The sequence below is a fragment of the Hypanus sabinus genome, chromosome 12 (genome assembly GCF_030144855.1).
Source record: "Hypanus sabinus isolate sHypSab1 chromosome 12, sHypSab1.hap1, whole genome shotgun sequence".
Taxonomy (NCBI): Eukaryota; Metazoa; Chordata; class Chondrichthyes; order Myliobatiformes; family Dasyatidae; genus Hypanus; species Hypanus sabinus.
The window spans coordinates 54,968,031-54,981,827 of NC_082717.1; the positions used below are offsets into that span (position 1 = coordinate 54,968,031).

The window sequence follows — 13,797 nt, forward strand, 5'->3', positions numbered from 1 at the left end:
CCACTTCTCAGCCCAGTTTGCATCCTATCAATGTCCCGATGTAAACTCTGACAGCCCTCCACACTATCCTCAACACCTCCAACCTTAGTGTTATCAGTAAACTTACTAACCCATCCCTCAACTTCCTCATCCAGGTCATTTATAAAACTCACTAAGAATAAGGGTCCCAAAACAGATCTCTGAGGCACACCACTGGTCACTGACCTCCATGCAGAATATGACCTTTCTACAACCACTCTTTGCCTTCTGTGGGCAAGCCAGTTCTGGACACAAAGCAATGCTCCCTTGGATCCCATGCCTCCTTACTTTCTCAATAAGCCTTGCATGGGGTACCTTGTCAAATGCCTAGCTGAAATCCATATACACTACATCTACTGCTCTACCTTCATCAATGTGTTTAGTCATATCCTCAAAAAATTCATTCAGCTCATAAGGCAAAACCATGCTGACTACTCCTAATCATATTATGCCTCTCCAAATGTTCATAAATCCTGCCTCTCCCATCCCTTGATGATGCAGAGATCATCACCAGAGGCTCAGCAATCTCCTCCCTTGCCTCCCACAGTAGCCTGGGGTACATCTCATCTGGTCCCGTCAACTTATCCAACTTGATGCCTTCCAAAAGCTCCAGCACATCCTCTTTCTTAATATCTACATGCTCAAGCTTTTCAATCCTCTGTATGACATCCCTACCATCACCAAGATCCTTTTCCGTAGTGATTCTATACCCCTTGAAATAAATACCAACATTGCACAAGGACTTCTAAGTCCCTGTGCACCTCTGATGTTCGAACCTTCTTCCCATTTAGTAGATAATAGTCCACACTATTATTCCTTTACCAAAATGCATTATCGTACATTTCCCAACACTGTAATCCATCTGCCACTTTTTTGCTCATTCTTCCAATTTGTCTGTCCTGTTGTTAATTGCACTACTTCCTCAGCACTATCTATCCCGCCACCTACCTTTGTACCATCTGCAAACTTTGCCACAAAGCCATTATCTAAATCACTGACAAACAATGTGAACAGCAACAGTCCCAATACTGACCCGGGAAACATCACTAGTCATTGACCACTAACCAGAAAAGGCCCCTTTTATTCCCACTTGCTGCCTCCTGCTTGTCAGCCATTCCTCTATCGGTGCCAATATCTTTCCTGAAACACCAGCGTCATGTGTGGCACTTTATCAAATGCCTTCTGAGAATCCAAGTAAATGACATCCACTGCCTCTCTTTTGTCCACCCTGTTACTTCCTCGAAGAACTGTAACAGATTCATCAGGCAAGATTTCCCTATACAGAAACCATGCTGACTTTGACTTATTTTATTATTAGACTCCAAGTACAGTCGGTCCTCCTCATCCGCGAGGGATTGGTTCCGGGACCCTTCGCGGATACCAAAATTTGCCGATGCTCAAGTCCCTTATTCAACCTGTCTCAGTGCAGTGGACATTAGGACCCGGCGTCAGAACTCTGAATCCGCAGTGTTTCTGTTCACGAAAATAATCACAATTGAAAATAAAATGGAAATAATAAAGTGATCAGAAAGAGGTGAAACGCCATCGGTTATTGGAAAAGAGTTAGGCTACGTACGATTATTACTAAGCAATGCAGTGGTTTAATTATTGGTTTTGGGGTTTTGAGTTTTTCATCCTCCACATCAACCCGGCACAGTGGAGAGCGCCCCTCGGGAGCGGTCTGTCACCGGATTGAACTCAGGAACCTCCATTCCCGAGCCCAGCGCTGAAACATACGTTCTCAAGTGTTTTATATGCATAGAAAGGTAAAATATATACTAAGACAAACGTTTGACTAACTGATGCTAAATAATACCGGATGTACCTGTTCCGACTTACTTAGTAAGAGAACTTCTGATTTTTTTCGAACCCAATCCACAATAACCCACGCACATCTTCCCGTATACTTTAAACCATCTCTAGATTACTTATAATACCTAATACAATGTAAATGCTATGTAAAATAGTTGTTATACTGCATTGTTTAGGGAACAATGACAAGAAAAAATAGTCTGTACATGCTCAAACAAGTGCTGGAAGAACACTTCCGGGTTTTCACGATTCGCGGTTGGTTGAATTCACGCATGCAGAATTCGTGGATAAGGAGGGCCGACTGTACCCTGAAACATCTACCTTAATAATAGACTCCAACACTTTCCCAACCACTTAGACTAACTGCCTATAATTTCCTTTGCTACTTTATATGCCCTTGCATAGAACGTAGAAATCTACAGCCCTTTACAGGCCCATCGGCCCACAATGTTGTCCCAACCATGTAACCTACTCTGGAAACTGCCTTGTATCTGCCTACTGCATAGCCCTCTCTTTTTCTAAGCTCTGTGTACCTATCTTAAAAGACCCTATTGTATCCACCTTTACCACCATCACTGGTGTGCATTCCATGCACGCACCACTGTGTGGAAAAACTTACCTCTGACTTTTCCTCTGTACCTACTTCCAAGCACTTTAGAACTATGCTCCCCCGTGTTAGCCATTTCAGCCCTGGGAAAAAGCCTCCGACTATCCACACAATCAATGCCTCTCATCATCTTATACACCTCTATCAGGTCAACATTCATTCTCTGGCACTCAAAGCCAAGTTCACTCAACCTATTCTCATAAGGCATGCTCTCCAATCCAGGCAACATCCTGATAAATCTCTTCTGCACTCTCTCTATAGTATACACATCCTTCCTGTAGTGAGGTGACCAGAACTGAAATTGTACTCCAAATGTGGTCTAACTGAATGTCTTAAATAGCTGTAACATGGCTCTTGAACTCAATCCCACGGTTGATGAAGGCCAGCACACCATACGCCTTCTTAATAACATTGTCAACTTGCACAACAGCTTTGAGTGCCCTATGGACAAGGACTTCGAGATCTCTCTGATCCTCCACACTGCCAAGAGTCTTACCATTAATACTATATTCTGTCTTCAAACTTGACCTACCAAACTGGACTTCACACTTATCTAGGTTGAACTCCATCTGCCACTTCTCAGCCCAGTTCTGCACTCTATCAATGTCCCACTGTAACCTCTGACAACCCTCCACACTATCTACAACAACCCAAATTTTCGTGTCATCAGCAAAATCACTAATCCACCGTTCTACTTCTTCATCCAGGTCATTTATAAAAATTACAAAAAGGAAGAGCCAGAACAGATCCTTGCAGAACACCTCCATGCATCCTGGTCATCAACCTCCATGCATAGTACGAACCATCTACAACCACCCTTAACCTTCTGTGGGCAAGCCAATTCTGGATCTACAAAGCAATGACTCCTTAGATCCCATACCTCCTTACTTTCTGAATGAGCATTGCATGGGTGAATGGGAGCAGAGGTTGTGCCCCCGGTCCTAGATTCCCAACACTATGGGAAACATTCTCTCCACATCCACTGTGTCTATGCCTTTCATCAATTGCGAGGCTTTAATGATACCCCCCCATTCTTCTAAATTACTTCAAGTACAGGCTCAGAGCCAACAAGTGCTCCTCACATGATAACCATTGAGCGGCGGAAGATGAGAGATGACCTGATAGAGATGTACAAGATGATGAGAGGCAATGATTGTGTGGATAGTCAGAGGCTTTTTCCCAGGGCTGAAATGGCTAATACGGGATGGCACAGTTTTAAGGTGCGTAGAAGTAGGTACAGAGGAGATGTTGGGGTAAGTTTCTTAAAAACGCCGAGAGTGGTGAGTGTGTGGAATGGGCTGCCGGCGACGTTGGTGGAAGTGGATACAATAGAGTCTTTTAAGAGACTCCTTGATAGGTACGTGGAGATTAGAAAAATAGAGGGCTATGGGTAACCGTGGATAATTTCTAAAGTACATGTTCAGCACAGCTTTGTGGACCAAAGGGCCTGTACTGTGCTGCATGCTTTCTACATTTCTGGATTCATTCTCATGTACCTCCTCAGAACCCTTTCCAATGTCAGCACATCCTTTCTTAGATAAGGGGCCCAAAGCTGCTCACAATACTTCAAGTGAATCCTCACCAGTGCTTTATAAAGCCACAGCATTATATCCTAGCTTTTGTATTCCAGTGCTTGTGAAATGAATGCCAAAAATTCATTTGCCTACCTCACCACTGACTCAACCTTCAAGTTAACTTTTAGGGAAGCCTGCACGAGGACTTGAAAGTCTCTTTACACCTCAGATTCTCTGCTTGCTTAGAAAATAGACAGAATGCATGACCATGCACTTCCCTACATTATATTTCATCAGCCACTTCTTTGCTTATTCTCCCAATCTGTCTAAGTCCTTCTGAAACCTCCCCACTTCCTCAATGCTACCTGCTCCTCCACCTATCTTTGTATCATCCACAAAGTTGGCCACAAAGCCAGTAATTCCCTCATCCAAATCACTGACATATAATGTAAAAAGTGGTCCTAACACCATGCCTTGCAGAACACCATTAGTCACCAGCAGCCAAGGTAGGAATAGTTCCTGGACGTTTTTACCATTAATCACTTTCTGAAACACAAGAATAGACTAAATATGCTAGAATCTGGAGCAACAAAGAAGAAAGAAAAATTGTGAATCTGAGTATATTTAGTAAATTGTAGCCTAGAGCTAAGGAAGAGAAAGAGAAAGGAGCAAAAGGTACCAATGCATGATAGAAATGGTACAGTGTAAGATGCAGAGGAACCACAGGGTGAAGTTTGTTGCTCTTGGTTTCAGCATTGGCAGTCTCGTGCATCTCTATAGTACCACTCCACTATCAAGTCTCTTTAAGGCATACTGACTTTGAAGAAGCTTTACTCCTCTCTCCAGCAGAAGTCCTGTGAGACTCTCTCTCTCACTATCTTCCTTCTGAGGTTTCAATGCTTGTCGACTCTTTGACCACGTTCTTACCTTGATTCACTACTCCATGTATCCTTCCACAGTACATATGTTCACCATCGTCTCTTCCCACATGGCCTTCTGCTCAGTGATTTCCCATGTGGCTTTTATGCAGTCTTCCATTTCCCTTGTCAGCCATGGATGCCTAACCCTACCAATTGAGAACTTCTTCCTCTGTGGGACATGCCTATCCTGCAGCTTGTGAACTATTCCCAGAAATTTCAGCCATCTCTGCTCTGCTGTCATCCCAATCAGAATCCTCCACCAATCCACCTGGGCAAGCTCCTCTCTCATGCCTCTGTAATTCCTTTTACTCCACTGCAATGCTGATACATGCGAGTTATGCTTCTCCCTTTCAAACTGCAATATGAATTAAATCATATTATAACCAGTGCCTCCTAAGGGTTCCCTTATGTTAAGCTCCCTAATAAGATCTAGGTTATCACAGAACGCCCAATCTAAGACAGCCTTTCCCTGAGTAGGTACAAGCACAGGTTGCTCTAAAAGAGCCATCAAATTCCCTCCCTCGCAATCTAACACCAACGGATTTTCCCAATCACCTTGCACAATGAAGTTCCCCATTACAATTGTGTCATCACCCTATTACACAACTTTTCCAGCTCCCTTTATAATCTTAACCCAACATCCTGGATACAATTTGGAGGCCTATATATGATTCCCATAATGGAATTTATACCTTTGCAATTTCTTAACCGCACCCACAAAGATTTAACATTCTCTGACCCTATATCACCTCTTTCTAAAGATGTAATTCCATCTCTTACCAATAGAGCCACACCACTGCCAAGCCTTCCTGCCTGTCCCTTCAATACAAAGTATATCCTTTGATGTTAAGCTTCCAACTATGCTCTTTCAGCCAAGACTCAGCTATGCCCATAATGTCATACCAACCAATCTCCAATTGCACTGTGACTCCTGCATCCTTTTCCCTTTAGAATCTTGCTTTTGTGGTACAAGTTAACTCTTTGCTGTCTTTACTTATACCCAATCGTTGGCTTGTCCTTCCTTACATTCATGTTACATCCATCATCTACTTGTAAACCTGATGGCTCATCCTCAGTCCTATCATACTGGTTCTCATCCCCCTGCCATATTGGTCATCCTTTCTCACGTGCAATTTGGTGAATTTATGAATTGTTTTTCTATGTAGAATTAGGTCAAAGCAAAATACTAATGTATCATGAAATTCCGTGCGACACAAGACCAACCACTTGACAAAACAGAGCTTATCATGTCCAGTTTACTACTAGACATCATAATTTTTACCCCAGCTCTTTCTACCAAAACAACTCATGTTTAGGAACAGATAGTCCAAATATTTTGAGCATTGTGGTATTTTGTGATTCAGACATATCCAACAAACCCTCAAAAATGTAAAGCAAATAAAATTGCACTTATTCAGAACGCATTTGTTCACAAAAAGATAATCTATTCCTTATCTTCCTCAGGCATACCTGCAGTTTTTGGACACAGTTAACAACAATCTCTCCTCTTTCAGCACCACTCCATCATCTGAATGGATGGGATAGTAATCACCTGGTTTAATTTTTAGGCACTCAGCTATATCTCCAGAATAACCTGTATCATTTTGTGTGGTGACTCACAGAATCTAATATCTTACCACTCTGTCAACATCAATAAAACAGAGGTTTTAGCAGCTCCATCTTAACATTTTTTAAACTATGAGCAGTTGTTAAATTGTCAGACTTTCTAACATCTGCAAGTAAAAAAGAGTTCAGTGACAGTGGTAACTATGGAAATTAAAACTTAAACTGTTAAAATCTCAATTTAAGTAAAAACCTAACTCCTGTAACAACAAAAAGTTATAATGTCCTTCTGGGAAGTCAATTTGCCATATTCTAATCTTGCCCAAATACAAACCGAGATCCACCAATATAATTGATTCTTAACTGCCTCCTTAGTTCAATGACAACTAGGAATAGGCAATAAATGATTGCCAGTCCACATCATGAAAAAAAATACACAAAGGAATTTGAACAAACAATCAAAAGACATCATCTTTGATCTCATCAATGCATCCTCTCAGCAAGTGACTGAAACTACGTAAGGTCATTTACTATTTGATCTGAAAATGAGTTGCAGTCTGGGCTACGAATATAAGCCAACATTGAGATATCCTTTCCCATCAGTATCACACTGCCCAACTCCACTCCTGCTTCACGTTTTTTGCTGCTGAAATCTGAATCGCACATTACCAACTCCCAACATCTCTCCTGACTCTACCACCATTTTGAGGATACCCAAAAACTTTGCAAGTCAACATCCCCAACTTACACCAAGTTCTGTTGCGCTCGTGTTCTAATTCATGCCAAATTATGTTTGTCACCCAAAATCATTAATGACGTATATATCTAAAGCATTACGTAGAAACAGACCACTGTTATTAAGAAAACAAAAGAAAAAGGATCATCATTCAAATTTATGCCATTTACAGCTCTAATTTGAAGCCAATAGACTTTAGAAGGAGAAATACTTACATCATCACTCTGCTGAGCTTCCTGCATTACAAACTCACGTACCATCGATGGACTATATTCTACCAGATAAGAAAATATCTCTGTAGCAGCAGTTCGCACCTGGATATCATCCATACCCTTTAAAAGTAAAATGTAAAAGCTTATTTATTGTATTTTAAATTAAAATGCAAGTGTTTACATATATTTCATTTCATCCCTGATCAACTGAAAAGCTTTGAAATTGCTTAACCATAAAATGACACTTTGAATTTTACTAATATGCTTTGAAAACACAACTTGCCAATACATCATTTCAGAACGAACATCATGCTCCCCAATGAAAAACAAGCAGCAACATTTTTAGGCCATGTCATTTCTTTTACAAATCCAAACTAAAAGGTTACACTGTCACAAATTGAAACTGCAATCTTTGCAATGACTCAGCGAGAGGCTACTCTTCCTCATACATTACGAAAGAGCAGGAGGTTTAATCACCTGACTACTGATCAGTTCAAAACAGAACAGGCAGAAACCTACTAGTGGGTTCCAAGATGAGTAACAGAAACATGGAATGGAACCTCCCTGACAGTCATAATGGAGAATTTATAATGAGGAAAGAAAAATATAGCCCAGGAAATAAATTACTTAGTATCAGTCTTCATGGAACAAAATAACCACGGCTATAGTCAAAATAAAAAAAACTGAATCAGGCAGTCAACACAAACCAAAGTACAAGAAAAACTAGGGAGATAATAAGCTAATAAATTCTACGTATCCAATATTCCATCTCTTAGAATTGTGAAAATTTTGTAAATTCCAGATCCAGAACTGTTCCTGTGGATGGAAGGGCTGCAAAGGTGACCCCATGAGTTTAAAAGGTGGAAGAATGTAAACAGGTAACCCCTGACCTGTAGACAGTTATCTAAAATACTGCTAGCAATACTGAAGAATGTAATAATACTTTAAAAAGAAGAGCACAATTGAACAGAGTAGGCTGGATTTAAGAAAAATCATGTCTGACCAACAGACAGGAAATCATTAAGGTTATGATTTGTAAAGCAGGTAATTGAAAACACATAAACATAGTATATTTAAATTTCATAAGACTAAAACGAGATAGAGAACCCAATTAAATAAATAACACAAAAGCATTACACTTGTTCATTTGTTTATTGAAAAAAATGATTCAATATTACAGTGAAACCTCAATTTTATGCGCCCCGATTTAACGTGAATTCCGATGTAACGCAATGAGTCATTGGACTCCATGTCCATGTCAATCCATACTCGCCCTTCTCCAGCCTTGTATCCCTTTTGCAATTAACTTCCCAGCTCTTGGCTTCATCCCTCCCCCTCCTGTCTTCTCCTACCATTTCGGGTCTCTCCATCCCCCTCTCACTTTCAAATCTCCTACCAGCTCTTTTCTTCTGTTAGTCCTGACGAAGAGTTTCAACCAGATGCTGCCTGACTTGTTGTGTTCCACCAGCAATTTGTATGAATCACTGCACCTTTTTTTTGTAACCCTTACCCACAGGCTGGTATATGTCTAGGGGAAAAAGGAGATCCAGCCACTCTCCAACCCACCTCCCGTACACGCAGGTGCTGTGAGAATCGAGTTAATGCCTCGCGCCCGCCAACAGTATCAAACCCACAACAAATACCGTTATGAAATACACTTTAAAGAGTTTACTAAAATTAAAAAAATAGTAGGCAATACAATATATATATACAAGGAAAAAAACAAAAGGCGCCAACTTATCAAAGTTCAGTCTGTTTAGTGCACTCGTTGGAGCTCAATCAACGAACCAATCGACCCATCCGGCCGTCGCACCTGGGACCACCCCGGTGGTCTTACGAGCAGTCCAGCACACGTCCACCTTCCTCAGCGTCTTCCTCGGCCTCTCCAAAAAACCCGCGAAAACCCCTCCCCCAAGTTCCCAGCATCACAAGACACAATGACATTCCCCATTGATTAACAAATGACTACAATTACCATATCAGCCATTCTAAAGTGAAACAACGCCGAGAGAAACACTTATCCGACAAAGAAACATTCCTACTTGTAACAAACCAAAGAGGCCATTTTGAGTAACATACCCAGGACATTGTACATTTTTTTGCTCAAAATGGAACAACCTGCTAGAAAAATAAAAGCTTTTTCTGTGAAAGATAAGCATCATGCACTTGACGCAATTAAGACTAAAAGTCAAACTCAAGTTGCACGAGACCTCGGGATACCGGAATCAACACTTTGTGGATGGAAATCTCATGGAAAAGTTATGCGCGTCGCTTTAAAGTTGAAGAAGCAGGACTAAAAGCCAAACATCTGAAGACAGCCAAAGATTTCAGCCTCGATGATTCCCTGTACAAGTGGTTCGTTCAAGCTCGCTCAGAAGGCCTTCCAATTTCTGGTCCTATTGTCAAAGCTCAAGCTGAGAAATTTGACACAAAGTATATTGCAGATGCTGTGGTCAAATCAACACGAACAAACAAGCTGGGTGAACTCAGCAGGTCGGGCAGCATTCGTTGAAATGAGCAGTCAACGTTTCGGGCCGAGACTCTTCGTCAGGACTGAAGAAGGAGGGGGCAGGGACCCCATAAAGAAGATGGGGGGAGGGTGGAAAACCAATCAGAGGAAAGATCACGGGGTGGGGAAGGGGAAAGCACTATGGGTAGTAGAAGAAGGCAGAATCATGAGAGAGGTGATAGGCAGCTAGAAGAGGAGGCAGAGTGAAAGTGGGAAGTTTGACAAGCAGATCAATGGAGAAACCTCACAGATCAAAGCCAGCAATGGATGGCTAGACTGGTTTAAACGCCGTCACAGGACTTCTCAAGTGTTAGTGTCAGGAGAAATTCGTTCAGCCAGCAGTGCCACCACCAGCGAATACCAGGTTGAACTAAAGCTCTCTTAAAAGGTGGTGGCTACGTGGAAGAGCAAGTGTACAACTGGGACAAAACAGGCTTCTGCTACAAGATGATCCCAGACCGTACAATAGGGCAAAAATAAGGGGGGTTTTAGGACTTTTGGTAAACATTGGGTCAGTTTCAACACTGGTTTTCTTGAACCCTGATTTAGCATGACCCCACTTTTTTCACGATGACATTTTATGGACCCAAACGATCACGTCATAACGGGGTTTCACTGTACTTGTTGGAAAAAGCATGTGAGCCTCTAGGTTTAACAGTTCACTTCAAGGGGAAATTAGAGTCAGAAGCTTCAATCAACAGGATGGCAATCAGGTATGAGTGGGGGAAGAGGCCCTACCCCATTTAAAGAACATAAACCTGAGTCTTCACTATTTAGGCCTGTCCCCTAAAACCCTCACTAATTTTTACAGGTGCACCACAGAAAGCATTCTTCTCGGGTGCATCACAACCTGGTATGGAAGCTGTCCTGTCCAAGACCGGAAGAAGCTGCAGAAGATCATGAACATAGCCCAGCACATCACACAAACCAATCTTCCATCATTGGACTCACTTTACACCACACACTGTCAGAGCAGTGCTGCCAGGATAATCAAGGACACGACCCACCCAGCCAACACAATTTTTGTCCCTCTTCCCTCCGGGAGAAGGTTCAGGAGCTTGAAGATTCGTATGGCCAGATTTGGGAACAGCTTCTTTCCAATTGTGATAAGACTGCTGAACCGACCCTGACACTGATCTGGGCTGTACCTTCCAAATATGTGGACCTGACTTGCACTACCCTACCTTCCCTTTTCTATTTTCTGATTATAATTTATAATTTAAATTTTTATTATATTTACTTCAATTTGTACTTCAGGGAGCACGAAGCACAGAATCAAATATTGCTGTGATGATTGTACGCTCTTGTATCAATTGTTTGGTGACAATAAAAGTAAATTTGACCTTCACTACATAGGTTTTTGGAAGTATACCATTCCTCAATCAAAGGAGATTTCTGAGAACTTCAGAAAAAAAAGTTGATGCTTACCAGCTGGATACAAAGCAATTTCTATAGAGTTTGGGCTCCACCAATCCCCAGTCAGGAAGATGGTATAGTATAAATGGAGAAAATTCAACACCCTTGTTACTCTCCCTAGGAGTGGTTGATCAATGAAAATCACTCCAAGAGCAAGATGTGTGATATTCCAGCTGGTCACAAAGAACATCAGGGTAACAACTAAGGAGCTATAGGCCTCTCTTGCATTAGCTAAAGTCAGTATTCATGAGTCTACCACCGGGCAACCACTGAACAACAATGGCAAGATTGGAAGGAGAAAGCCTCTACTCTTCAAGAAGAACATTGCTGCATGTCTAAAGTTTGCTGAAGACCACATAGATAAGCCAGAAGACTATTGGAACAGTGTTCTATGCACGGATGAGTCCAAATTAGAACTTTTTGGCAAAAATGAGAAACATTCTGTTTGGCAAAAAGCAAACACTGTATTCCAGCATAAGAACCTCATCTCATCTGTGAAACATGGTGGCAGCAGTGTCATGGTCTGAGCCTGCTTTACTGCCTTGGTTCCAGGACGGTTTGTCATCATTAATGGAACTATGAATTCTGAATTAGACAATAGACAATAGACAATAGGTGCAGAAGTAGACCATTCGGCCCCTCGAGTCTGCACCGCCATTCTGAGATCATGGCTGATCATTCACTATCAATACCCAGTCCCTGCCTTGTCCCCATATCCCTTGATTCCACTATCCATCAGATATCTATCCAGCTCCTTCTTGAAAGCATCCAGAGAATTGGCCTCCACCGTCTTCCGAGGCAGTGCATTCCACACCTCCACAACTCTCTGGGAGAAGCTCTTCCTCAACTCTGTTTTAAATAACTGACCTCTTATTCTCAATCCATGCCCTCTGGTACTGGACTCTGCCAACATCTGGAACATATTTCCTGCCTCAATCCTATCAAATCCTTTAATTATCTTAAACGTTTCAATCAGATCCCCTCTCAATCTCCTCAATTCCAGCGTGTACAAGCCCAATCTCTCCAATCTCTCTGCGTAAGACAGCCCTGCCATCCCAGGAATCAACCTAGTGAATCTATGCTGCACTTCCTCAATTGCCAGAATGTCCTTCCTTAAACCTGGAGACCAAAACTATACACAATATTCCAGGTGTGGTCTCACCAGGGCCCTGTACAAATGCAAAAGAACATCCTTGCTCTTGTATTCAATTCCCCTTGTAACAAAGGCCAACATTCCATTTGCCCTCTTCACTGTCTGTTGCACTTGCTCATTCACCTTCATTGACTGGTGAACTAGGACTCCTAGATCTCTTTGCATTTCTCCCTTACCTAACTCGACACCGTTCAGACAATACTCTGCCCTCTTGTTCCAGCTTCCAAAGTGGATAACTTCACATTTATTCACATTGAATGACATCTGCCAAGTATCTGCCCACTCACTCAGCCTATCCAAGTCTCCCTGTATTCTCCTAACGTCCTCTTCGCATGTCACACTGCCACCCAGTTTAGTATCGTCAGCAAACTTGCTGATATAGTTTTCAATGCCCTCATCTAAATCATTGACATAAATCGTAAAGAGCTGTGGTCCCAATACAGAGCCCTGAGGTACCCCACTAGTCACCTCCAGCCAGTCTGAGAAACACCCATTCACTGCTACCCTTTGCTTTCTATCTGCCAACCAGTTTTCTATCCATGTTGAAACCCTGCCCCCAATGCCATGAGCTCTGATTTTACTCACCAATCTCCTATGTGGCACCTTATCGAATGCCTTCTGAAAATCTAGGTACACAACATCTACTGGCTTACCCTCGTCTAACATCCTTGTTACACCCTCAAAAAACTCCAACAGATTAGTCAAGCATGATTTGCCCTTGGTAAATCCATGCTGGCTCAGCCTAATCCTATTTCTGCCATCTAGATGTGCCACTATTTCGTCCTTAATAATGGACTCAAGCATCTTCCCCACGACTGACGTTGGGCTAACAGGGCGATAGTTCTCCGATTTCTCCTTCCCTCCCTTCTTGAAAAGTGGGATAACATTAGCCACTCTCCAATCTTCAGGAACTGATCCTGAATCTAAGGAACATTGGAAAATGATTACCAATGCATCCGCAATTTCCTGAGCCACCTCTTTTAGAACCCTCGGATGCAGACCATCTGGACCCGGGGATTTATTAGCCTTCAGTCCTACCAGTCTACTCATCACAGTTTCTTTCCTGATGTCAATCTGTCTCAATTCCTCTGATATCTTAAGACCCTGGCCCATCCATACATCTGGGAGATTGCTTGTGTCCTCCCTGGTGAAGACAGATCTAAAGTATGCATTAAATTCTGTTGCCACTTCCCTGTTTCCCATAACAATTTCTCCCAATTCATTCTTCAAGGGGCCAACATTGTTCTTAACTATCTTCTTTCTCTTCACATAGCTAAAAAAGCTTTTGCTATCCCCTTTTATATTCCTGGCTAGACTGAGCTCATACCTGATTTTTT

At 42.1% G+C, this 13,797-nt stretch overlaps 1 protein-coding gene across 1 annotated transcript in view; it reads right to left on the reverse strand.

Moving 5' to 3' along the window:
* The window catches only part of LOC132402898 (serine/threonine-protein phosphatase 4 regulatory subunit 3), an 83,514-nt gene that overhangs the window by 39,542 nt on the left and 30,175 nt on the right, over positions 1-13,797 (reverse strand). Inside the window, exon 7 of the mRNA XM_059985973.1 lies at positions 7,386-7,502. Within this exon, the coding sequence (XP_059841956.1) occupies positions 7,386-7,502 (117 nt within the window). The remainder of the gene's footprint in view (positions 1-7,385; positions 7,503-13,797) is intronic.